This window comes from Hypomesus transpacificus, chromosome 18, assembly GCF_021917145.1.
Source record: "Hypomesus transpacificus isolate Combined female chromosome 18, fHypTra1, whole genome shotgun sequence".
Lineage (NCBI taxonomy): Eukaryota > Metazoa > Chordata > Actinopteri > Osmeriformes > Osmeridae > Hypomesus > Hypomesus transpacificus.
Window position 1 is genome coordinate 6,117,724 of NC_061077.1, and position 26,454 is coordinate 6,144,177.

Below are 26,454 nucleotides of genomic sequence, written 5' to 3' on the forward strand. Positions count from 1 at the left end.
CATATTACAAATGTGCAGTCATGATTAATGCAATTGAAGACTATGCTGTAGGCCTAGTTGAATGCCCAAATCTTAACATTTGGAAGAAAAGGCAGCATGAGCACAGGACATAAAGTTATAATAAGCTTTAACCATAGCAATCTACATATGACTAACCACTAAAACAAGCAGTAACGTGTTTCTGTATGAAATTGGATTCCATATTGAAGATATGTAGAGTTACACAAAAATGTTTGGGCTGGTCACTGCTCATTGTTAGGTTTTCTGGAGGACTGATGTTTCTGTTATTCATTCACCAAGAGACTGATGTAACAGCAGAATATTATGTAATGGACAGGTCACATAGTGCTTCCAAGACTCTTTACTGGCCCCCTTTATAGTGTTTCATTCTCAATAAAAAACAGGTATAGCATTAAAATCAAATAATAATTTTATTACGATTTTTGATTGCCGTCATGATGTCACAACAACAATATAGCAGTGAGGCATGACCATGGGATGCAGCACTCTCTGTCCGCCTGCCTGCCTGCCTGTCTTTCTATCTCTCTCTCTCTCTCTCTCTCTCTCTCTCTCGCTCTCTCTCTCACACAAACACCACACATTATTCCAATGGGTTATGCGTGAGGGGCAAGGCCGGGTATTTCAGTCATGTACCCTGTGGTTAGAGCCCACAGCAGAAGTATCCAAGCATCTTTGGATTGCTCTGACCAATGACTAGCTCTTTGTCTCTTTATCCATCTGCATTTTTTTAATCATCCATCATGCACCTCCCCTCCCCTATTTCTTCTATCTCATCCTACACATAATGTCATCATAGTTTTACGTTTTGTATTTGGATCTATAACCATTTGATCTCTATCTGTGTCTTCCTGTCTGCATTTAGATGTATGTACAGCTCTGATACAAGGTTAGGGTAGGTTCATGTTTGGTACTGCCAAGATTTCAGACAAAAGATATCTAATTTTACGTCACAGAAACACACACACAGTTCCTCTACACTGGTACTTTCACAGCAATAGGGTACAATAATAGACTTCTACAAGGGCCAATAAGAGCACACGTCCAGAGCACATCTGGGTTGGGGTGGTGCTTGTGGGGTGCCTGATACAGACAGACACAGACAGCGAGCAGAAGACTAATAGAAGTGGGAACACTTACTTCCTTTACCGCAACATCTATATCTCTTGTACACTTCAGCCTAAGAGGCTTCCTAGCAGAGCAGAGTTCCTCTAGATAATCGGCTAATATGAAAAGCAGGTGGTATGTTTTTCTCACTGTCTACCTGCCTGCCTATGTATGCCAGCAGAACTCACAAACATATGCAAGGAGTCTGGAAAAGAAGGCAAACATCTGCCCAGGCCCATGAGTCTATTAGCCAGTCAGCCATGACTGTCTGCTCCAGGACATACTTCTGCCATATGGGTCTGATGGTGTGATGTATGGTGTTTTTGGCACAGTTCTGGATGTACTTGTCTGCCCTACCCAGGAGTGGGATATTTGTCTTCATTATATTGATATAAAATAGATAGACAAAAGGAAAATATGTGTAAGTGGCCAGGGTAGGGCCACAGGCCAAAGGAATTCTGATGCAAAAATATTTAATTTGGAAGAATAGTTCTACCCTGATGCGCTTAGACCCTTTTGTGGAGCTTGGTAGTAATGATCAGTTCAGCCATCATCATTACCAAATAAGCACACAATTCATCAGACATGACACACATACACAGCCTTTCTCAGACGTGGCACTGCGACAACAGGAGAGTGAGGTGGGGGTGTAAGGGTGAGGGGGTGCAGAGTTCTGTTGGATGATTACTGATGAGCTATCTGCACCCAGTCTGCGATGAAACACCTCAGACAGAGTGCTGTTCAGGCCACTGTGACAATTGCCAAAACTCTTGTCTCTTGGTACAAGAAATGGGGCTCTATGAAACAGGCTCAGTGGAGCGAGGAGGGGGAACTGACATAGTGTCTGTACCCTCAGAGCGTCTGTCTGCCTAGGTTTCCATCTCAACTTAGTGTTACCATCTCTTCTGTCTGTTTGGGTGTGTGTCTGTTCTTTTGTGTCTGTTTTGGTTTGCTTGTTTATGTCTCAAAAATGGTGTGCTTCTCCTTTTCTGTATGCTGGTTGGTTTGTAACAATATAACCTGTCCACCTCTGGCCCGTCCAAAAGAGCAAATGGATCGTTTTTGACTCATGCTTCTGTGACGGTTATGTATTCTTCACTTGATTTCTTTGCCTAAAACTGTCAGTTGTGTTCAGACCATTTGCATCCCTCTGTATGGATGTATGTGCTTTTGGCTGCCCGGTGAAGCACATTGCCTCCCTCAGACAGCAGACGCCAAGGCCTGCAGCCCCAGGATAAAAACAAAACATAAACCATATCAAACAATATTAGCATATTTAATGTGTTCATAGTCAAAACAAATTGCTACTAGATGGCATAGATTATACATTACAGTGTATAATGCAACTGCAAACTTCACCATTCAGTCAGTTTTCTTTGTGTTAAATATATTTTTCCTAATTTTGATTCATTGAAATATTATGTATAAAAGTGGTCATAGAATTGTAGGGGGGGGGGGGGGGGGGGGGGGGGTTGCATCTGTTTTTCCATGTGTCAGTGTGTGTTTTCGTCTTTTGAACACTTAGAATGATGCTGTGTGCTTTGCATATATTTTATTTCCATGTGCAAAGGTGAGCACTACTCCTGTGGTCTTACGCATGCTTGCCCTCAACTCAGGTCTGTTGGAAAGCTATGTCCTCCTATAAGAATGTCAGGGGTTTTCCAGACTCCCTTGTTCACCAACCCCTCGAGCAACCTTCACCCAGGCCCTTCTGTTCTACCATGGAGACCCCAATTAGTAATTCTGTGCTCTCTTATCTTACCACCTTATCCTCCTAACCACTCTGGCATACCCTGAGGGCTTGTAAACAGTGATTGCTACTAAGCTGTGTAATTAGGCAGCCAAGCTTGGCATCAGTGCTTGGCATGATTTGGTGAGGTGTGGGGGATGGGGTGATGGCACATGGGGTGTTGGGGGTAGGGGATCCAATGGATATTCTTGTTGGGGCAGAGTGCTGATGTTGTACATCTGAAGCACATTTTGTGTGAAGGTCAGGTAACGCGACTGCTTAAGTAAGGCTTAGTTAAGACTCGAAGAATTTTAATGGTTTGTGGAGAAGTAATCCTTAAATAATATTATAATTTGCTCCAATATTGACTCAAGATGATGGAAAAAGTATTTAAATATTTAAAATTAAATAAAATATTTAGTTCACCATCACAAACAATTGTGCTGTCGATAAATAACATGTGCAGAATTCAATTGTTAATATGTTGAAGTACATATTATTCACAAAAGGCTTTCCAGGACTTCTGACTGTCCTATTTAACCAATAATCACTCACTGTGCAGCCCTGAAACCTTGTATAATCCTAATGCTAGTTGAGATTGCTGGGTGTAATATGTATATGAACTAATTAGGTCAGTCTCCTCCAGTGATGCAAGATCATAGAAAGTCACTTTTTACTCTCTTACCATTGTCTAGCAATTGTCAACTACGGCTTCTATCTTGCTATTGGACACAACTAATGGTCTTCAGTGCACTGTTGGTAAACTAGCTACCTAGCTTCATGAAGTGCAATGACTACAGTATGAAACACACATACATGGGAGAGTGGTTTGATTATGACAGGCTGATCACAAAGCATGTCAGGGCCATGCTTAGTTTTCACGCCATGCTTTAATCAAAGCAAACAAACAGCAACAATAAAACACTACAACATGACCAATTGGAAGGGCTCTTCTAGACGGTTAGCTGAGGCCATGTATCTGTTTGAGTTTTTTTAACAGATCGTTCCTTTTGCGGCAGAAGCAGGGTAGCTATAGCAACAGTACAATGATAAGACGTGTCTCTCTCTGTATGTTTGAGTGTTTTCAAATGCTACATAATCATGTCACACTCTAAATGGGAGCACAAGATCTGAGCGTATCCATATAATCAATCATACTGAATCATTCTATTTGTCTTTCTCTCCTGAATAGCATCAACTTTGATCTTTTTGCAGACTGCTACTCTTTCACTCATCTCTACAGTACCTAGTCTCTGGTCTCCCACTGAAAGCAAAACGGTCTTAGGATAAGAATGAGTATGTCTCTCATAAACCAGGCAAGACTAATTAAAAACTGTATGTATTTGATGAGCTATGTGTAGTAATATTATATATATTTATGTATATACTGTACATATAGCAAGAATATGAATATACGGGAAAGAGAGAGAGAGAGAGCATTCCTACATTAGGGTTCTCTTTTCTCTGAGGGGGGCTGTGGTCCTGCTCCAAATGGCAGAAAAAGCTATTTGTCCTTTAATCAGATTACCCAGGAAAAACTACACTCAATCACAGAGAGATTGATTCCTCTATAGAATCTGCTGACGACTGCACAGATGGTAAGGGGTTGGTGTCTTTTAGCGAGATGGGGAGAAATGGGCACATGTCTCAACTAGGCTTGCAGCACTGAGGAGAAAAGTGGGGACAACAACATCAAGGACAGATCGAAGAGTTGGGTGCAGGAACTGGCTCTAATAACAAAGCAACTGCAACAAACTCTCTGAAACCATATGGTGCTGATCAAATCTTGCCTTACAAAATTGAGTTGGGTTCCTGCTTGTCCTTCACAAGGACAAGGTGTTAACAGAAAAGCATGCTCTCAAGAACAAAGATCTAGGTTAGACTAGTTATGTGTACCAGTACCCACACAAATAGGAAATAGGAATTGACACTGGCTGTTTTTCCTGTTTTCTGACATTATAATAAGTTCAATAAAAAACGTTTAAGTTCCTCCCTCTCACTACAGAGGATAAATGAAATGGTTTAGCTATTAAACAAAGAGCACATATCTTGCAGACATTTTTATTTTAAGGTATTTTTAGGTGTGCCTTTGTTCATCCTTCCAAACAGTTGATCAAGAGGCTGCTGACACAGTTTGCAAAGGCAAAATAACTCTTCCCCACTGACAGCTGGATTTTTTATTTTCAAAAGAAGTTACTAAACAAGAAGCAATATTTATTTTAATTTATATATATACGAGCAGAAATATGCGTTTTTCAACTGCAGAAAGCACTTTGTACAAATGAGCAGAGTTGGCTGCATAAATTGAGAATTGTATTTTGGGGTGTGTGCTGCCTCTATGCCAGTGTCTACAGGAAAAAAAGTTTATAATTTCTATTAGTTTTTCAATTCCCCGGCGCCCCTGTCTACAGTACGGTTTGATTGCGGTGTTGAAAAGCCATTACAAGTGTGCCACCTTGTGACTGAATTGTGCACATCCTAAACATAGCTTCTCAAAAACATTATTAAACGGGCACTTGGGTAGCCATGTACAAAACATTGTGGGTCCTAATGTGCACACTGCATACTCTTGGGATGTGTAGTTTTGTGTCCCATTAAAGTTCACTGTCTAAAGTCCAGTGTGCACTACAGTTCCTAGAAGTACCTTCGGGGATTTCATATCGTGCTGTCTTTGCGTTGGTGAAACGACTCCAAATCGCAGGGGCCTGGTTCTTAAGTTCTAAGGTTCGTATTTGCGCTATTTGTGCATGTTTACAATTATTCCCCTATTACGTTATTGAAATATGTTTTTTGCAGCAACATTATACCAAATCACTGCACAAATAACAAGCTTTTAAGGATCTTTTTAGTGAGTTAGCTCTAGCTAGCCAGCAATGCTAGTTGGTGAATCGCGGTCTGCTACACAGACAAGTGAGTGTGGTCGTACTACTATAGCTAGCTTATGCAAACTAGTTAGCTTAGCTAATTAACTTGTTTTATTGTTTAATACATTAACAATAAATGAAACAAGGAATGGATTGGTTATTCATTCATTTACAGTCAGCTAGAGTCACAAACGTTGTCAACAAAGGAAAATACTATTTGAAGGCACTTTGTTGACAACGTTTGTGATTTTAGCAGACGGTAAATTAATGAAAGTGCGTTACTCAGGTCTAATTACGTGGAGGTAGTTAGTTGTATATGAAGTTGGTATTAAATTCCAAGCGCTTTATGCTATGCCACAGTGATCGAAAACAGACTATTGCCTGCCAATCACTTTTTCATAGATGGCTGGTGATCCAGCTGAAAAGAAGGATGCAGACACTGTGGGGGTCAAGGAACGAGAACGTAAACCGAGCCGCTCACGGGAGGGTGAACGCAAAGGCTCTCCTTCCAAGGACAGAAAACCGCGCCAGAGATCCCGTGACCGAAATCGCTCCAAATCTGCAGAGAGGTCCGATGTATTTCACGAAACTGACTGGCTAAGTAGATGTTAAGTGAATGTAAATATGGTTAACTCTTCAACTTCTATCTATGCTGCAGAGATCGCCGGCCGAAAGATAAGGATAGGGACAAGGACCGAGACCGGGGCCGCAAGGACAGAGATAAAGACAGTCATCGGCGTGACCGCAGCAAGAAATCAAGGTTTGTGGTTGTCAAACAAGGTTTATATTTGAAACATGTCATGGTTTCATATGTAAGAAAACAATGTTTTTAGACGTTCATTCAAGACAGGTTTCTCTTATTTACAGAAGTGTGTCCCCCAAATCAAAGGAGAGGCTGAAGAGGGAAAAGGATCTTAAAAAAGAGGATGATGAAGAAGATGACAAAAAGAAGAAAGAGAAAGTAGGAGTTGTTTTCCAGTCTTTGTAAACACGGTTAAGGACAACACTGTGATGGTTTTCTAAGTACCGGTACCTCTCTCTCTCTCTCTAGGTCCAGCCATTGTCTTTGGAGGAGCTTCTGGCTAAGAAGAAGGCAGAGGAGGAGGCTGAGGCGAAGGTGATATGAAATGACTTATTTGAGCTAGTGCTTTTCTGTGTTTGGGTGGATAGACAATGCAACTTACTTGGCACACTTACTTAACTTTTCTCCCTCACTGCCTCTCAGCCCAAGTTCCTGTCTAAGGCTGAGCGGGAAGCAGAGGCTCTGAAACGGAGGGAGCTGCAGATGGAGGACAAGCGGAGGATGATCGAAGAGGACAGGAAAAAGAGGAGGGTGTTCCAGGACATAGGGAGGAAGATGATGGGTGAGCACAAGGACGCAGAGTAGGCCTCAGTTGAGACTCCCATGTGGAGGATTCTCCCACTACTGTTCGGGGTGCTCACAGTTCAGGAATAGTGAGTTCCTCTCACTGCACGTTCCTGTCTTACAGAGGACCCCCAGGAGAGGGACAGACGCGAGCGGAGGGAGCGGATGGAACGAGAGAGCAACGGGAATGAGGAAGATGACGGCCGACAGAAGATCAGAGAGGAGAAGGACAAGGGCAAGGAGCTCCAGGCCATCAAGGTTGGCCTTTAACCGCAGAAAGCTGATTGGTTAGTTGGAGGGGTGTAATCAGGCTGATTGGTTGGTTGATTGATCAGATCGTGTCTGGCTGTCTCCTCAGGAGCGGTATCTCGGCGGTATGAAGAAGCGTCGGCGGACACGCCACTTGAATGACAGGAAGTTTGTCTTTGAGTGGGACGCTTCGGAAGACACGTCGACCGACTACAACCCCATGTGAGCCAGATGACTCACACACACACACACACACACACACACACACACACACACACACACACACAACATCCCACTCAGCCTCGGATGCTGACTGACCCTCTAACCCTCTTTCAGTTACAAAGAGAAGCACCATGTGCAGCTGTATGGGCGGGGCTTCATCGCCGGCATCGACCTGAAGCAGCAGAAGAGAGACCAGTCACATTTCTATGGCGACCTGATGGAAAAGAGACGTACACTGGAGGAGAAGGAGCAGGAGGAGTGAGTCCTCTCACACATTCTAAACACCATGCTCAATTATACATGTATGCACATTGGTATTTGACAGTTAAATTCTGTAAACATCTTGGTGTTGAAAGGACTCATTGCCATACATGGCTGGTCAATGAAATGTTTCCTAATGAGGCTGGCAATGGTACCCGGCACTTGACTGACAGTCTGGCCCTCTCTCCAGGGTGAGGCTGAAGAAGGTCCGTAAGAAGGAGGCCAAGCAGAGGTGGGACGACAGACACTGGTCTCAGAAGAAGCTGGAGGAGATGACAGACAGGGACTGGCGAATCTTTAGGGAGGACTACAGCATCACCACCAAGGGAGGCAAGATCCCCAACCCCATCAGGAACTGGAAAGAGTACACCATGCCCCCACACATCATTGAAGTCATCGATAGCTGTGGTTACAAGGTCAGGACACTTCCCCGCCCCCACACACACACAGTGTGTTCAACAGTCATGAAACCCTGTGCATGTTGTTTTCTTTCAGTTGCATAAACTCGTGTCTAACACTTGTCTTATTTTTACCTAGGAACCCACACCTATCCAGAGACAAGCCATTCCTATCGGCTTACAGAATCGTGACATCATCGGCGTGGCTGAGACGGGTAGCGGTAAAACGGCTGCCTTCCTCATCCCTCTGCTGGTCTGGATCACTACCCTGCCCAAGATTGACCGGTAAGAGATTTTCTGTAGTGAGTCTCTCACTCAGTACATGACTGGTGGGGTCAGGGGTGGGCTCTCTCTGTCTCGCTCTCCATCTGTATCCGCTCTCATTCTATACTGTCAATGGGAAATCATGTAATCCTACCCCCCCTCTCCCCCTCACATCCTGTCTACTCCACCCTGCCGCTGTGTAGGATTGAGGACTCGGATCAGGGGCCGTACGCTGTGATCCTGGCTCCCACCCGTGAGTTGGCCCAGCAGATCGAGGAGGAGACCCTCAAGTTTGGGAAACCCTTGGGGATCCGCACTGTGGCCGTGATTGGAGGCATTTCCAGAGAGGACCAGGGCTTCCGCCTCCGCATGGGCTGTGAGGTCAGACTAAGGGACAAGCACACTTACACACAGCAACTGAAAACCCATCGCCAAGCAGGGTAAATGAGTGTGTGGTTGTGCTTCTGACAGATTGTAATTGCCACTCCTGGTCGACTGATCGACGTGTTGGAGAATCGCTATCTGGTCCTGGGGCGTTGTACCTATGTGGTACTGGACGAGGCTGACCGCATGATTGACATGGGCTTCGAGCCGGACGTCCAAAAGATTCTGGAATACATCCCAGTGACCAATCAGAAACCAGACACAGACGAGGCTGAGGACCCTGAGAAGATGCTGTTGAACTTTGAGTCTGGAAAACACAAGTATAGACAGGTATGGGACTTAAATACACGTTCTCACACCCACCCCACCACCTTGTGTGATGTGACATGGTAACTGTCCCTTCACCCCGCCTGTGTTTGTCAGACGGTCATGTTCACAGCCACCATGCCCGCTGCTGTGGAGCGGCTGGCCAGAAGCTATCTGCGGCGCCCTGCAGTGGTCTACATCGGCTCTGCAGGCAAACCCCACGAGAGAGTGGAACAGAAGGTCCTGCTCATGTCAGAGGGAGAGAAGAGGTAACACATGCTTCCATTTATTGGTCATGTTCATCTTAGTTTGTTACAGTGTAACTAATTGGATAAAGCCGTTAATTAAAGCAGAAGTGAGACTGTAGTTGAAAAACCCAGTGCTGTTATTACCAACATCAGCACTCATGGAAAGCATCTTGTCCTATCAAATTACTGGGTCAGGACCAACTGTCGTATAAAAGACAATAGCCCGAAATGAATGAGTACCGTCGTCTTATTCCCTTCTCCGGTCTTCTATATTACAGGAAGAGGCTTCTGGATGTTTTGGCACGTGGCTTTGAGCCGCCCATCATCATCTTTGTCAACCAGAAGAAGGGCTGTGATGTGCTGGCCAAGTCCCTGGAGAAGATGGGGGTAAGGAGCCATCTCCAGTATGAGGCTGGACATGTGGATGTTTCACATGGGTCAATTGTTTGACTGGGAAGCTGAAAACATGTTCATTTCAACTCTCTCTCTCTCCCCTCCATCTCCCTCTCAGTACAATGCTTGCACATTGCACGGCGGCAAGGGCCAGGAGCAGCGAGAGTTTGCTCTGTCCAACCTCAAGGCTGGAGCCAAGGACATCCTGGTGGCCACCGATGTGGCTGGGCGAGGTATCGACATCCACGACGTCTCCATGGTGCTTAACTATGACATGGCCAAGAACATTGAAGGTACGGTACACAGGGACACGCACACGGTAAAGTATCATTCTGTCCTGACTGTTGGGATCCTAACCTTGTCTGTCTTGTCCGCCAGACTACATCCATCGTATTGGTCGTACTGGTCGTGCTGGGAAGAGTGGTATGGCCCTCACCTTCCTCACGAAGGAGGACTCCACTGTGTTCTATGACCTGAAGCAAGCCATCCTGGAAAGCCCCGTGTCCAACTGTCCACCTGAGCTGGCCAACCACCCAGATGCCCAGCATAAGCCTGGCACCATCCTCACCAAGAAGAGACGTGAGGAGACCATCTTCGCCTGACCTGCCAGTCCATGTTATCCGACAAGCCCTGGACGTGTCACACAGACTGCATACTGGGGTTCCAGTCAGATATCATGTCTCTGTATCTCTGCATACATATTTGCCAGCGAGTCTGTTGATGGAAATACTTTTTATGGCCATGGGCTAGCTTGCTTTGCAGAAATGCACAAGACGATTAGATTTGTCCTTCTGCAGGAATCTGTGGCTTCATAAAAGCCTTTGTGTTTTCTCATTTTGTCTCGTTTGTATTTGGACAGATTTAAATTGTGTAAAGAGACCAATGCATTCTATTCCTTGTTTTTTTTTCTCAGTCAAATAGATGTGAATTGATTACAATGCAAGATGCTACACTGATAGCAGTTTTAAGTGAATTAAACAACGGTCTAATGGTATAAATTGGTGTAGTGTTGATTTTCATAAAGAGACAGCAGTGTTAAAAGTACATAAAATGTCATGTTTATTTTACTTAGTCGTATTTTGCTTAGCATTGTAATTCTATGTTCATGTAGAAAGCATTCTATACAGCATCAGGCAAGAAATGTTCCACTTTTTCCATTTTTGTTCTCTTCAGAAATGTGGGAAAGGGGTGTGTTGGATCACGCTAGCACGCTATGATTGAGTTTGGTGGACACATGGTTATATTTAGTGCAGTTATTGCATTACAGAGCAACCATTGAAAAAAAATAATAGTGCAATTTTTTTTATCTACTTACACAAAAGAGGAAGTCCAAATGGTCTAAGGCGTCTTCAATGTTAGGGTTAGTATTGCATACAGGAGAGACAAGAGGACATTAAAGTGTAACCCTTGTAAAAATTGTGCTTCATAAATTGAAAAAAACGTATCAATTTCTATATTGGTCCGCTTTAAAAAACATCTTGCCAAAGTACAGTTAAAACAGGGAACTAAAACATGCAAGGCTGCATTTTAATAACTCACTCATTTCTTTATATTATAAAGGCATTTTTCTGCCACTTGTTATAAGATATTCTAAAGCAAGTAAGTATTAGACAACCTTTTCCTATTGATCGATCAAAGTGTTATACTGAATGCATTTCAGTTTCAATATAGGTTCAGGTGGTTTTCTTTTCAGAAATGTTTAAGTGACAATGTATTTTGCAGACAGATTGAATTGTCTTCACAACAAGAATATCACGCAAGATAACAAGGAGATTTGTAATCAATGCATTACTAAAGTACTTAAGAAAGAAACAATCAAGTTTCATGCAACACTTGCATAGATATATATTTCTCTTTTTTTTATCATGCTGTGATTATTGGAAAAATACCGAAAACTACAGAAAGATAATCGGTGAACGTGGAAGTACTAGACCAGCAGTCTGGCCAAAGTCAGTCCCAATGATCCCTGTGCAGACAGGTCTCTTCCCCACGGTGTCCAATCCAAATGCTCATGGACTAAAGGTACAGTCACAGTTGCTACAGCTGTGAATCCTTTTGGAACACCACACCAAGTTCTTAACAAGAGTCTATGAGGTGACCTGTTGAATGTGAGTCAGTGATTGGCTGATGGAGGCTGAGCTCTCATGCACAGGGACACTTAAGGGTCTGCCTAAACAGCTGAGGTTGGTAGACAGTTGCAGTACACACAGACCAACAAAGATGCAAGGGACTAAATAGTTTGTGCTGGAAGTGTATGTATGTTTGGAGGGTATTTTCAAACAAACTAAAGAGCAAATATTTTATGAAAAGTGTTGTGATACTGTATGTGTGTGAGGGAGTGAGGGCGCAAATGCTACAATCAATCATGTGCTACAATCAACTTGATGACAATCATTTGGGGGAAATGACATCAGCTAACACCAGGGAGTGCTAGAGGTGCATGCAAATAGAGTATACTTAAATGTGTGTGAAAGAATGTGTGTAAACAAGTAGGTTGGCATTTAATTTGTCCACATTTGAAATAAACTTTCATTTCATCATCCTGATTACATTCTTCAAGTCAACTTTGTGTGTGTGTCTTTGAGAGTAATTTACGCAATATTAAAGACTAGTGATGCTCAAACAGTAAGTGACAGTGTACTGCAGCTTCATGAAGCTTAAAAGTAGTTAACCATATAGACTCTGAAATACCTGTATTTCTTCCAAAACATTCTCAATAATTTAACTGAACACATTTCTCTGAAACAAGTAACATGATGTTCATATTGAAAAGATTCAACAAACATATAAATAAAATTGAGAAAATACTTCCCGTGCCCATTCAGTATATACACTATATTTGGATGCATTATTATTTCCCATATTAATGAGCAAACATTTCTACATTTGTTTTTCCTTAAATATCCTTCTGTTCCTGTTCTGACCTTAATGTGCAAATATCTTAACATAATCATATTTAAACATGCCATAATAAAGATACATGAAGGGATTTAAGGCCAGTAATATAGTCTTCATCATACAACACATAAACCTTAGTGAAGCAGCTAATGGAGTTGACATACAGCTACAGTAGCAGCCTGAAACATGTCCATGGTAGGTGAGTAGCCCTGTAGACTGAATCTGATATACAGAACCTCATAGAGGAAATCGGTCCCCATGTTGAATAAATGAAGTATCTGGAAGAGTATGAGTGGAAAAGGTGCCAGCCATAAAAATAAAATTAATTCTGTAAAGAGTTTTACCAGATGTTCAGTCCGACTGGGCAGTTTTAAAGTAGATATTTTTTAGTGATTGAAAATCTAAATTTAATAGATAGATAGATACATAGATCGATAGATAGATCGATAGGCAAATTCAAGACTGTGGTTCTCAGGTCAATTGTGTTTGCAGTGTTTTGGTGTTAGTAGGCTGATAAAGCTGGGGATGGAGGTTGGGAAAGGAGCAGACCTGCAGAGTGGGGGTTTTGTGGCCAGGATGGTACACACTATGTCTCCTATTACTGAGCATGTACTGTAGAGTTTGGAAGATGGTCAGGGCAGTGTAGGTAGTTGTCTGAGGGCCAAGCCATAGCTGTGTTGGTGATCTAGTGGCCATGTACTGGCTCAGTAGTTGTCTCGGGGCCAGGGGCGGCTGCGCTGGCGGTTGTTGCGCTGGTTGTGGCCTTGCTGGGCATCGCGTTGAAGCAGCCTGTCCTGCGACTCATGCCCGTTGGCACTGTGGATGCTACCTGGGTGCCCGCGATGTGGGGGGTACATGTCCCTATATGTGTGGGAGTGGACGGGAGATGCATACTCATCTTCCTCTTCATCTTCCTCCTCCTGCTCCTCCTCCTCTTCAAAGTCCTCATCTCCCTGGTGGTGTGGGCTGGCCCTCCGGCCGCGGGACAGAGAGTCGCTGGCCTCGTCAGATGGCATCAGGCTGTCCTGCTCCAGGGGGGAGTGGGCGTCCTCCACTGGCTCCTCGTCCTCACCCCCCACCCCCCGGGGGGGCTGCTGGGGCTGGTTCTGGATGACATCAGAACAGTGAGGGGGGTGCAGAAGGGAGAAAAAAAACAGAGAAAAAAGAAGCCAGTGTCAGTGACAACTTCTTCTCTGCTTCATTTATTTTTTTTACTTTATCACTGCAAAGCCAAGTGGCTTTGTGTCTAAGGCTTGCTAGTCCTGATGGTTGCAGCAAACATGGATATAAGGTAACAACCGAAGACACTCTGTACGAAAGAAATGCGGAACAACAACAGTGGAGCAGTTGATTCATGGGTGGTGAGTCAGGGGGAGGATACACGCTTTGACATTACCTGGTATTTTACATTACATTACATTTAGTTCTTTAGCAGACACTCTTATCCAGAGCGACTTACAGTAACTACAGGGACATTTCCCCCAAGGCAAGTAGGGGGAAGTGCCTTGCCCAAGGACACAACGTCATTTAGCACGGCAGGGAATCAAACCAGCAACCTTCTGATTAATAGCCGATTCCCTAACCGCTCAGCAATCTGACCCCCCCTCCCTTTTGGTTAATACTACTCATAACGTTAACACTGTGTCCTAGGGGACATTTCCACAATCAATGCAGTTTATTTTGAAGTGAGAAGTTCTTGGAATGGTTCAATTTGCTCTGTTTATGCATTCCACCTTGTTTTGTCACACAACCACTTGCCAGCCATATCATTCACAATAGCATTCTATGCAATTGTGAGAAGGTGCATCATTCACAAAGCAAGTCACAGATTGTCCGCTCATCTTTGCGGTCATAGATATTGAATCAAAGAATTGTCTTTCTTATTGTCTGTTGTTTTATTACTGTTTTTTAAATAAACAGAAAATGGTTATATTACTACTTGCACTTTTTACTATACAGGAATGTCTGCTTTGTGAATTTTCTCACAGCATTTACGAAGCTTGTTGCATAGTGTCAATAAATTAGAAAGATTGGATACAATGAGGGGCAGTATATTTAAACAGTTGTGTGCGGGGTTTCATTCAGTGTGAGGGTAGTAAGAATTATTAGTAAGGTTTTAAGGAAGTAGTCTTATTTCATTGACTCGGGTGAGGTTTGGGGTGTAAGGTGTCAGTCAGAGGTTTCGGGGTTGAGAATGCACATAAGTAAACCCTACTACTCACCCCATTTTGTAAGCGATCATTCAATTAATTCCTGTGTTTCAGAAAACTGCAAAAATGTTAAGCAGGGATGAGTGAGAAGGCAGACTGACAGTCCAAGGAGACAATTGCGAACACATAGAAAGGAGCTTGAGACAAGTGAGAACAAGGCAAAGGAGAGTCTGGGATGGGGACAGTTGGAAAGGACAGCGGCAACATACAACACATTCAACATAAGGAAGATGTCTATGCACTAATGAATCTAGGATGCAGTGTCAATGTCTATGTGTCTCATGCGTCAGTCAGATTCTAAGAGACACCACATCCCTTCTGTCTTCCATTTACCCTTCATCTCTCCTACACAACACATCCCTATACTGTACATCCTTCTTTCTGTCCTCCTTCTCTCTCTCTCTCTCTCTCTCTCTCTCTCTCTCTCTCTCTCTCTCTCTCTCTCTCTCTCTCTTTCTCTCTCTCTCTCCCTCTCTCTCTCTCTCTCTCTCTCTCTCTCTCTCTCTCTCTCTCTCTCTCTCTCTCTCTCTCTTTCCTCAATATCTACTCTCACCACCCACCCAAGTAAATATATCTCACCTGTAAGCTAGAGATGGCTGAGGGTGGAGTCATCAGGCTCTGGTCCAAAAGGGGATTGAGGGGGGTGGTGCCGGGCAAATGAGTGGCACGCCAGTAAACATCTAGATAGTCAGCCAAGTGCTCACAAGCGTCTTCCAATTGGTTTTCATCCAAAATGACATCAAACATATCCTGTGAAGTAAAATAGGTGCAAACGCTTGTTTCAAACAGTGGACTGCTTGTTTAAATTGTTATAGAATTGTGTTACAAGTTCGTGGTTGTGGAAGGAGGTATGTTTGAAGTGACTCACAGGTGGGCACTGAGACAGTTTATCCCCAGCCATCATCTGCACATTCAGGTGCTTACTCTGAGACTTCCCTCTGGACTTGATCAGTCTCTGGAGCACCTAAAAACAGAAAGAGAGAGAGAGAAAAAGAAAGAGAGGGAGACAGATTAGCTACAAAAGCATCTATGAAACAATAGAAATATTCACACATTTTAGGAATGTGAAAGTGTGCTGCTAGCCACCTTTGGAGAAGACACTTTGACGTAGACGATGATGGGAGCCAGGGAGGTCTTGGCTAGCTGGGCTGGGTGATTGATGGTGTCTGCATCCAGTACCACCAACTGCAAGGTCTTAGCCAGCTCAAAGATCCTCTCTATCTCACTCTGAACCTCCGCTAAACAGGAAAAAGACCGGAGCCAGTCCAAACTCAGAAACTACCATCCGGTCTGGTAAGATATCTAACTAATGCCATGAGTAATGCAACTTTACCTATACTGGAGCGCGTATTGGACCGCTCCATGATGGGCCTCTTGTTCAGGACAGATCTCTTGGCTAGTGAGAGGTCTGCTGTTACTCGTGTGATGGAGATTCTGCAGGGTGTTCCATAGGAGCAAACCCAGACACATAGAACACAGCAAGTTCAGTTAAATATACACATATGTGAAATGAAATAGACATTTGAGCTGTTGGTGTGAGCAATGGTGTAATTTTACTGACCGTCCCTCAAATCTGTGTTTTAAAAAGTCGAAGAGAGCTTTCTGCATCATATCTGTCACCTAGGAGATAACAGGTAGGAACATGTGATTGGATCATCACACATAAGTAAGAACGGAAACACAGAGAAACATTTCACCACAAAAAAATAAACTTATCAAGAGACACAGTGTGCTATATAATTCACTACAAATGAGCCCCATTTAACCAGCATCTACAGTTAGATCAAGAAATGATCCACGCTTGGTGTTTATTCCACTGAGGGTTGTTTATGTAGGAGAATGCAGCAATCAGAAGGGAGAACAGAGGCTGAAGACTGTAGGCTGGTTAGGACATACTTGGGGTATAATGAGAGAGAGAGGGAGGAAGACAGAGACCAACCTCATAGCCCTTCAGGGAAGGCCCCACCAGGACCACTGGTCTCATAGACGGCACCACATCATAGGGAGGAACGTGCTCAGCCTATCAGAGAGGGATATGGAGGGATGGGGAAAGGGAGAAAGGAAGGGATGATGTCAGTCTATGCCTCTATGGTATTGTCGATTATGTCGTGAACGAGGTATGGCTCAGATTTCGATTCGAATAGAGTGAAAAAGAAAACCTACCTGTTTTAGCTTCTGTTTAGCTTTTGAGGAACAGAGTATTAAATTCAGTGAGGGAGAAGTTGCTTATTCAGTCGGTGAAAAGTTGAAGAATGACGTTGTTATTAACATTCTGGGTGGTATTAATGGCGCAATACTTACATTCACCCACAGATGGTGGTGTGGTCCTCCAGCTGCCCGACACCATGTCACCCAGGTTGGATGAAGAGTTCCCTCCCGTTTTCCTGCACCAGAGGTCATCATTGTACAACAGTAGGGGGCATTGTATGGAACAAGAGTCAGGGACAAGAGTCAGGGGTCACAGCTGCAGTTAGAGGCCACTTCTTAGGTCGTCCACTAACCTCTGTTTCTGCTCCTGTTTGAGTCTCATGGCCTCCAGACGTAAGGGGCTGGGGATGAAGGTGATGTCTGCCCCCTCTTTCACCAGCCGACCAATCCACCAGTCATTGTTGTACTTCTGAAGGTTCAGGACAACAGAATGACTCAACACTTGGAGTTCACTGCAGATGATGAGCCTCTACAGTCTTGCACAAGAAGAAGAGCCGGCCTCCAGTCACATTGCAGCCCCTCACCTCCTTAATGTGCAAGAAGTCTTTGGCATCAAAGTTGACTGCAGCACCTTGGACTGGACAGTCCTCGTCCAGAGCTCCGCAGTAACTCACATTCGTCCTCACTGCAAATGCTACAGGTTTGGACTGCAAGAACAATGAACCCGACAGCAAGGGTGATCGGTCTGGAATATGACATGTGAATAAGTAGATGTGACCGGAGGTCCTTGTAAGTTGGCTGGGCTGTGTAGTTGGGAGCGATAGCGGATACCTTAGCTCTGTCGAGCTGTAGCTGAGCCTGGCGCTCGGCTTCACGCCGATACGCCTCGCGGTCCTCCTCCGCTGACAGGTCGGAATCCGACGGTCTACTGGTATATGAATCAGCCGACCCCTGAGAAGACGTACAGGTTGATGAATTTGTCACAAGGGTCAAAGGTGAGGGTTCTCTCTAAAGAGTGGTGAGATGACGGCCACAGTCTGAGGTCTGAGAATGATCCGGGCTGGTTTTGAGTAGTGTCATATGGGGATATACAGTACACACACACACTCACCCGCACACACGCACACACGCACAAACAGACAAAGGAGTCCGTGCTTTGGTCTCACCCACATATGAGCTCTTTGGTACACCAAATATAGCTCAAACGAGCCAACTGCTTCCTCTCTCTGCCTCTTCAGCCCCCTCCTTCCCTCCATCCCCCTCAGTGCAGTGCAGTGTGCATACATCCTTTATCCCCCTGCCTGTATTCTCAGTGGACACCTCGTTAGCAGAACATACAGTGCATCTCATTTATCATTTAGTGGTTTAATATAAGGACACGCCTAAGGATCCTATAGCACACCATGCTTTGGGGAAAGCAGTAAATGAAAACAGAGACCTGCTTGCACAAACAAACAACTCCAAGTCTTACAGATGCTTAATGACTTTCAGTGTACACAGTTGAAGTGTAGCATAATGTTCTCTATTACTGATACAATCAGAAACAAAGTACAGACATGAGATCGCAGACTAAACATGCAGTAAAACACTGCAGCAGCTGTCCCAAACCAGCGGCCAAACAGATATTCCACACACACACACACACACACACACACAAACACACACATACACACACTGTAGCAGAGGTGATGGACTCGGTGCAGCTCGGCAGTGTGTTCCTAGCCCTTCCTATATTTGGATCCTCTGAAGAAACTCAGCCCTGAATCTGTCAACACTGAGGAGCGCATCGGGGAACAAAGCCAGCCGGACATGACAGAAACAAGGAAAGAGAGAGGAGGGGAGAGAGACACTAAGGAAGAAAGAGGAGGGGAGAGAGACACTAAGGAAGAGAGAGGAGAGAGACACTAAGGAAGAGAGATGAGCGAAAGACACACTAAGGAAGAGAGAGGAAGCGATAGAGACACTAAGGAAGAGAGAGGAGGGGAGAGAAACACTCAGGAAGAGAGAGGAGAGAGACACTAAGGAAGAGAGAGGAGGGTAGAGAGACACTAAGGAAGAGAGAGGAGAGAGACACTAAGGAAGAGAGAGGAGGGTAGAGAGACACTAAGGAAGAGAGAGGAGAGAGACACTAAGGAAGAGAGAGGAGGGTAGAGAGACACTAAGGAAGAGAGAGGAGAGAGACACTAAGGAAGAGAGAGGAGGGTAGAGAGACACTAAGGAAGAGAGAGGAGGGTAGAGAGACACTCAGGAAGAGATAGGAGGGTAGAGAGACACTAAGGAAAAGATAGATAGGAGGGAGGGAAACCAGAGAGGAAACGAGAATACATTATGCTAAATATTCTCTGTTGCAGTCCATACACACAACTGCACAAGAAAATCCACATTGGCTAACATAAAAATACTTATACACATACCGAACTAACCCCCGTGCATATAATTTATAGCAACAAATGCGTTCTTAGAAAGAGATTCAGATACTGTCTTTGGGTAGGTCTAGAGACTGTTCAAACCCTCTGCCTGACCTGGCTCTCTCCTGCACTGGCTGGAGCTCTGTCCACAGAGCCAATCTCTCTCAAACCCTTAGACTGCCATGGATTTCAGTCCTGGGAATACTGCACACAAACAAAAAATATACACAAAGGAAATACTATAATACTGGTTTAATCTATAACAAGAAACACAAAAGATCTCATCTTGTTACATGAAAACTGTTGATGTTTATGTCCATGTACACTTTACATTGCATATTCTCTCCTGCACCATTGCAATGTTGAAGTTGCTCTAAACAGTTATTGGATTCAGCCGACAGAGGGAGCAGTGACTGTTTTACGTGTACATGCACACACACACACACAGTATCTCCACTTGGTTTTTGTGTTAGATAACTGGATCTGATTTCCACCACTCAAGCGCTCTGCAAGCCAATACTGCACCAGTGCCAGAGTGGTCGGAGTCTTACTGAGAGAGAGAGAAAGAGAGAGAGAGAGAGAGAGACAGACAGACAGAGATAAGGAGAGAGAAAGAAAGAAAGGAATGAAAAAGAGCAAGAGAAAAAGGTAGACATTGTCTAGAAAAATCTAGATACAGCTGAGTAGAGGTGAGCAGGAAAAAAAATGATAAAGCGAAGATGAGGTTATCTCTCCAAGATAGATACGACTAGTACAGACTGCAATGATGCTAGAAAGAGACGAGTGACAGTCGCAGAGATAGGGAATAGAAACGTCGAAACAGACGTATATAGAGAGAAACCGGATAGCTGGAGGAACAAACACACAGATGGACAGATGGGGGCTTTCCATACCTGACTGATAAGGAAGGTATCACTAGAGCCTGACACAGACATGAGACGCCTGCTCACAGTAGCAGCTCTGCATCCACTGTGAACATAATGTGCCCCCCACAAACACATCCTCTCTCTCTCTTTTTCTCTCTCTCTCTTACACACACACACACACACACATACATTAAATGGTGGGAGCAGGGAAAGGCGTTAAGTGCTTCTTAATGATGTTAGGGTGCAGAAAGAGCTGCCTAGGTTGCCTCTGCCATCCATTATTAATGCATGGAGATCAGCTCAGGGAGCAGTGGAGCAGGGGACCAACAGCCTGCTGAACTGGACTCTGCTAGCTTGCTCCATATCTAACACTGCTGTATGATTGGTGGGCTATGTATACATACCACCATCTATACATCTGTCTATCCATTCATCTGTTCATCCATCTATCCATCCCTTCATTTATCCATCAATCTATTAATCCATCCATCTATCCAGCCAGCCAGCCATCCATCCATTCAACCATCCATCCGTTCAATATAATTTCCAGGTGGGTTCTGTAATATTAGGAATACAAAGATGAAAGTGAGGAGACATATGCAATTAGTGGAGAGTGTAATAGTACAGGAATATTAGTATATCTTGAGCTAAAGAGCAGAGAGTGTGAGTCTGTTTTCATGGATAATGTCTCTGTCTAAAGCTAAATTTAGCTGCTTCTTGACTCCCCCCTCCATTCCTGTGATTAGTCTTCACACCGCAGAGCTGATGGGCCACAACTCTACTGGGAGGGGCCAAGTTCAAGGGAGGGAGGGAGGGAGGGAGGGAGGGAGGGGGGGAGGGAGGGAGGGAGGGGGGGAGGGAGGGGGGGAGGGGGGGAGGGAGGGGGGGAGGGAGGGGGGAGGGAGGGGGGGAGGGAGGGAGGGAGGGGGGGAGGGAGGGGGGGAGGGGGGGAGGGAGGGGATAATCACACAGCCAGTCTAGAGGCCAAAATCCCAGGAATGGACGTACAGATACACAAACACATACACACACACTAACACGCACACACAATGATGATTATGCTGTTGCTATAGCCAGTACAAAGCTCATAAGTATCAGTTAACCCAACAAATGTTAGGGAAACGTGTTTAAAACAAGCGGATAAGTGACCGAGGTTGAAGGGAGCTTGATCCACAGTTATCAATACATAGATGCACACTTGTACATTTCCAACAATCACAATTAAACAGATCTCTGCACATTTACCAAGTCTACCAAGTAAAGCTAATCAGTCATGCCAAATATCATTGTGGAGAAATATGATATAATGGACAGAATTGGAAGGTAGTGTAATAGTGAAATAAGTGAAAGATGAAAGTGCCAGATTTAAAACTAAAGAGGCAGAAAGAAGCCAGTGATGTGAGGCGGTCTGACAGAACAACCCAGGAGCTCCATAAAGATATGCAGGGGAAGATCAGTTCAGAGATGAGGAAGGAGACAAGGGGTAGGAGAAGGAGTGACACTAAATCTGGAATAGAAAGTGGGATGGGATGTGGAGAAGAGATAGAAAGGGAGAGAGGAGAGGAGGAGATGTCTCCATGGGGAGTACTTACTCAGTTTGGTAAAGCTGCCTGTCCCTCCCTATCTGGACTACATGCTGTCTGCAGTCATACTGTACTGTGCTCCATCCCTAAGCCAGGGAGGACATGCACTGGAACCGTTTCCAGAGCCTGCCTCCCTCCCTCCCTCTCCCTCTCTTTCTCTCTCTCCTGCGCTCACCTTTTGCTGAGAGCCTGATGTACGTCACTTGATCAAATCCACCTCCTCTCTGTTTGTTTCTCTTCCTCACTCACTCACTCACGCACTCACTCACTCACGCACTCACTCACTCACTATTTCCTTCTGAATCCCTTGAATCAATCCCAGTCTTCGCAGTCTTGGCGTCAAAGAAACATGTCATCATATCTCTTTAACTCTCAGTGTTTAGAATCAGATGCAGTGTCCCTAAATATCACCTCACCTTCTGAACACTTGGTTACTCACGGCACCTCCGAGCCGGATCAGACACCTAACTACAAAGCGAGAGGCTTTCATGAGCATGACCAAAGTGTTGTGGAACGGTTTTGTCAGTATTTATGTACTTTACAGTATGCTTTGTTATAATACCTTCTATATTTCACATATATCCTTGCTTAGGAACAGCCAATTGTATTCTACTGCAGAAATGAGTCATACTCTACTGCTCCATGATAGCAACCCCACCCCATCACTATTAAAATGGAAAGTAAAATAAACAGATATTGCCAGGACATAACACTATTACCCCTAACCCACATCTGAATACACACACACATGCACTCACAGATGTAAAAATGCTGGTTTGAACGAACACATCACCCTGAGTCTGCAAATGAGTTTCATTAATATTTTAGGTCCCATGATATTCTTAGGGAATCTGGAAATTGTCATTGAACCTCTAATCAGTATAACTAATGTTCCCCTCCTAAATAAAATGTCTGTTCAGCCCTTTCTCTCCTCTCACCCTCCCAGGGGCAGAGAGCACCAACGAGGGGTCCTTCCTAGTTCTTTTTAACACAATGGTGTCAAAAACAGTTCTATTACCTCTCCATTCGACTTGGTGTTTGTGACAGAGATTGTGTGATATCATATTACCAAATGGGTAGACTTATATTATAACCTTAATAATGAACAAACAAAAATATGATGCAGGCCAGGAAGAATATTTCCAACATTGACACAATTTCAGAGAGTCAGTCCCTGGTTACTGATGTATTATTTACCATTTGCTAATTCTCCCATTGTCCTCTCTAGCCACGCTTCAAACCTCTCGAGGGTTTCTAGTGTAGGCTGCCACCACAGGAGACACCCCCCCCAATCCAAGATTTGGATTGCTGGATGAGGTGTTTGCTTGATGTTTCTCACTACTATATGTGTGGCTTCCTCTTGGTAGTCATGTTGTAGGCTGGGAGACACCCTGCCCCCACCTCTCATGTGCTTAACCCTTCATGAGTAACATAGTTTTCTTGTAATTGATTGAATTCATTTGCAATGTTTTAACAATCATCTTGAAATGGTCAAATTACTACAATTCCAGCATATTGGATTAATACACACTGACCAGGTTACCCCTCTACCATGAAATCAAGGGGCATAATTGTTGTTGTTTTGCCAATTAAAACCCCTAGTTTCAGTTTCAGACCTATGATTCTATCAACTCAATGAAGCCTCTTCTGATTTTCCAGATTCAGACAAGGTGCTTGGTGCTTACGTCCCCCTCTACTGGCTTCCAGCTGAACTACAGATGCATTCTTACTGCACTGACACGCTAAGCAAATCAGATACATCTGCAGAGACATGGAGAGTGGTGACGACTTAACTGTACACTGTATAGAATGATTGTGTTGAGTCCATAGTCCAATGACTCTAATGCATGACATACCATTGTAAACAAAACCACTAGCTAAATATGTGGTGACTCTTTAATTTAAACTTGAACCCATTTTCTCTCTTCCCCTATAGCTCGAGGTTCTGTTTAATAAGATCAAACCTCCAACCCGCTTCATGGTGGCTTGACCTGAAAACATTAATTATAAAACTGGGCTGGGTTATGATTTTCATGCAACACTTCTGCTTCTTCAACAAAGGTACATACTGCACTCTACAGGACATCAGGAAAATAACAACCAGAAGAAAAAGCACCCATCTTTAGGGGAAAGCAAAGGTGGAGCACCATAACTTCACAGTCAAAAGTACTAAAACCAAAAATTATGAATGCAGCTGCAGAACTATAAAATGAGTGTAATTAAAACAAAATAATTAGATTAAGTTTCATATAATCACTGATATCAGGCCCGTAGACAGGGGGGGGGGGGGGGGGGGAATAGTTCAAATGACCCACCTGTCGTTTGATGACGCTGGAATTGGTGTCTGAGGATGTGCTGCCATCTGAACGTTTGAAACGGCTCTTCCTCTTGGGCAACTTCCTTGGTAGCTGTGAACCAGGGAGAAAGAGGTTAGAATGGAGAGAGCTACAGGGCACCTTGATCTGATGTTTGCTACCCTACAGGGATAGTTGGGCTCAATCTATCAATGTTCACCTTTTCTTTCCTACGTAAATAGTTGTTATAACTAATTGTATTACTCTTTACCTATGACGTATATAAAATAGTAGCCAAACTGACTTCTCAGATTGTGTTAAAAAATTTATTTTGGAAAGCGTGAACAGACATATTGATCTGTTTTGGTTTCCATTCCTGACATTCAACAAAATATAGCTACAGACTTTACAGGACATTCCAATAAATAATAAAACTGCATTCCACAGTGCATGAAAATCAAAATAGAGGCCCGAACTGCAGTTTGAATACAGGGGTAAATTACTAAAGCGTTTAAGCAATGTATTGTATTTAAGAATGATAGTGCATTTATTGTCGTGTTCTCCATATCAATTAATGAAGGACTTAAATCGATCAATGTTCAGATCTGTCAATTGAGAATTTGTCATCGCGTCCTGTCGCTCTTGCTGATATTCGATTGGCATCATTCTGCTGTTTCGCCGAAAGAGCTCTTTCACACGCGTAGGTAGAAAGTGCTGTCAGCGATACGATTTTATTTCAACAACAAGTAGCAGGGCATTAACCATTTTCACGCCACACTTTGCTGAGTGTTAAAAAAACAGTACACTTACCTGAAAATAGTGAGACTGTGAGCTGGTTTCAACAGCAGCCAGTGGGTCTGCAGACGATTTGGACATTTTGACTTGCACCATCTATTTGAGAGCGCAGGGAGGCGGGATGCACACACAGACATGGGTTATTGGAAGAAATGGAGATAAAAAATACATGCAGTGGCAGAGGAAGGGTGCAGAGTAGTAGATCTGTGTGTATAGGCGGGATCGCACACGGAGCTATGACCAGTACAAAGGGTACAAATGCGGAATAATACCACAGAAGAGTCAAGACTCAATCTACAGTTGATCAGTAACCTAACGATAACCAAATGGCTACGTTCAAACATCTCCTGCTCAACGTAGACTACTCTCTCTCTCTCTCTCTCTCTCTCTCTCTCTCTCTCTCTCTCTCTCTCTCTCTCTCTCTCTCTCGAATTGAAAAAAGCTGAGCTGAGAAAGCAGGTCTTAGGGATGCCATGCTATCAGGACATGTTATCAACACGTCTGTCTTTGAGTGCTATGAGGAATTATAGCCTATGTGCATCATATACTGAGTGATTGTGAGTGGGACAGGGTATGGCCAGGGGTCAACGCTCAGTAACAGGCAGCTCAGACAGCATTGTATCATTTCCTGCAGCCCTGAGTTTCATGCCTGTCATATTCAGACACCAGAGCTTTAACACCTGACAATGCATGTTATTTGGCAGACATTAATTGACAGTGTCTAACATTGTCATGTCAACAATTCACATTTATCGCTCACATGAAGAAGCAGCAGTATTTTACTGCCAGCTGAGCTGTATTACATGAAGGTGATCAGACAGATTGAAGGAATACAAACAACTGGGCATTGTCACACAATTATTACTACTCAACTTTTCTGCTATACTGTTATAATATGTCACTTCATGTCCCCTTATTACAGTAATCAGTTAAAAACACAATTTTGCACCTTTTAAGTACCCTCCTACTTCAAATGTTTAGGCAACAGAGGACCCTCCAAAAGCAGTGGACCTGCATTACACACATACTGCAGGCCCACAGTCAGCTCAGCAGTAAGCAAACCTGCAAATGTTTATTTCTCTTACTCTTATTTCTCTTCTCTCCACCATCATCTACTAACAACATACTTGCAGGGCAACACATCCACTCATTCTTTTAAAGGTTTGGGCTTCACAAAGATATTAATAATTATGGTTTAAATTATACCTCTTAGAAGAAGAGGATCTGTTGTTTTCACTATACTTTTAAGTCTCAGGTCATTGTTATCCATGTACCATTGTTCATAATGAGACCAGTCAGTTTGTCAACAACGCCTTTGCATTCTTTTAATTAGTGTTGTTTGAACTTGTGTGTGTGTGTGTGTATGTGAGCGCGCGTGTGTGCGAAATACTAACAGGATAAACATCATAACCTGTAGTTTGTGATAGGTTGCCATAACATTGC

General features: G+C 43.9%; 2 protein-coding genes across 2 annotated transcripts; one reads left to right on the forward strand and one right to left on the reverse strand.

Moving 5' to 3' along the window:
* The first annotated feature begins 5,484 nt into the window (after positions 1-5,484).
* Positions 5,485-12,355, forward strand: ddx23 (DEAD (Asp-Glu-Ala-Asp) box polypeptide 23). The gene is made up of 17 exons (XM_047040362.1): positions 5,485-5,578; positions 6,121-6,287; positions 6,377-6,478; positions 6,586-6,679; positions 6,770-6,835; positions 6,944-7,082; positions 7,209-7,342; positions 7,443-7,555; positions 7,670-7,813; positions 8,007-8,232; positions 8,354-8,499; positions 8,682-8,859; positions 8,950-9,192; positions 9,286-9,437; positions 9,695-9,803; positions 9,928-10,102; positions 10,188-12,355. The coding sequence occupies exons 2-17, from the start codon at positions 6,121-6,123 to the stop codon at positions 10,409-10,411; spliced, it is 2,412 nt and encodes an 803-aa protein (XP_046896318.1). The 5' UTR covers positions 5,485-5,578; the 3' UTR covers positions 10,412-12,355.
* Positions 12,356-12,467: 112 nt separating this feature from the next.
* Positions 12,468-25,107, reverse strand: cacnb3a (calcium channel, voltage-dependent, beta 3a). Its single transcript, XM_047040363.1, has 14 exons — positions 25,027-25,107; positions 24,238-24,330; positions 17,897-18,016; positions 17,650-17,772; positions 17,419-17,534; positions 17,219-17,301; positions 17,081-17,100; positions 16,857-16,937; positions 16,479-16,537; positions 16,251-16,351; positions 16,004-16,155; positions 15,786-15,881; positions 15,497-15,667; positions 12,468-13,813 (listed from the first exon to the last, which is right to left on the reverse strand). Exons 1-14 carry the CDS (start codon positions 25,105-25,107, stop codon positions 13,412-13,414), a joined length of 1,698 nt encoding a protein of 565 aa, XP_046896319.1. The 3' UTR covers positions 12,468-13,411.
* Between the last annotated feature and the right edge of the window lie 1,347 nt (positions 25,108-26,454).

What these genes read in the sequence shown, in the direction of transcription:
- ddx23 (XM_047040362.1), top strand. Translation starts at nt 6,121, where the DNA reads ATGGCTGGTGATCCAGCTGAAAAGAAGGATGCAGACACTGTGGGGGTC. An exon ending in CGCTCCAAATCTGCAGAGAG is followed by an intron (nt 6,288 to 6,376) that starts GTCCGATGTATT and finishes TCTATGCTGCAG; the next exon opens with AGATCGCCGGCCGAAAGATA. An exon ending in CATAGGGAGGAAGATGATGG is followed by an intron (nt 7,083 to 7,208) that starts GTGAGCACAAGG and finishes CCTGTCTTACAG; the next exon opens with AGGACCCCCAGGAGAGGGAC.
- cacnb3a (XM_047040363.1), bottom strand. Translation starts at nt 25,107, where the DNA reads ATGGTGCAAGTCAAAATGTCCAAATCGTCTGCAGACCCACTGGCTGCT. An exon ending in TACAGCTCGACAGAGCTAAG is followed by an intron (nt 17,773 to 17,896) that starts GTATCCGCTATC and finishes TTGTTCTTGCAG; the next exon opens with TCCAAACCTGTAGCATTTGC. An exon ending in ACCACCATCTGTGGGTGAAT is followed by an intron (nt 17,101 to 17,218) that starts GTAAGTATTGCG and finishes GTTCCTCAAAAG; the next exon opens with CTAAACAGAAGCTAAAACAG.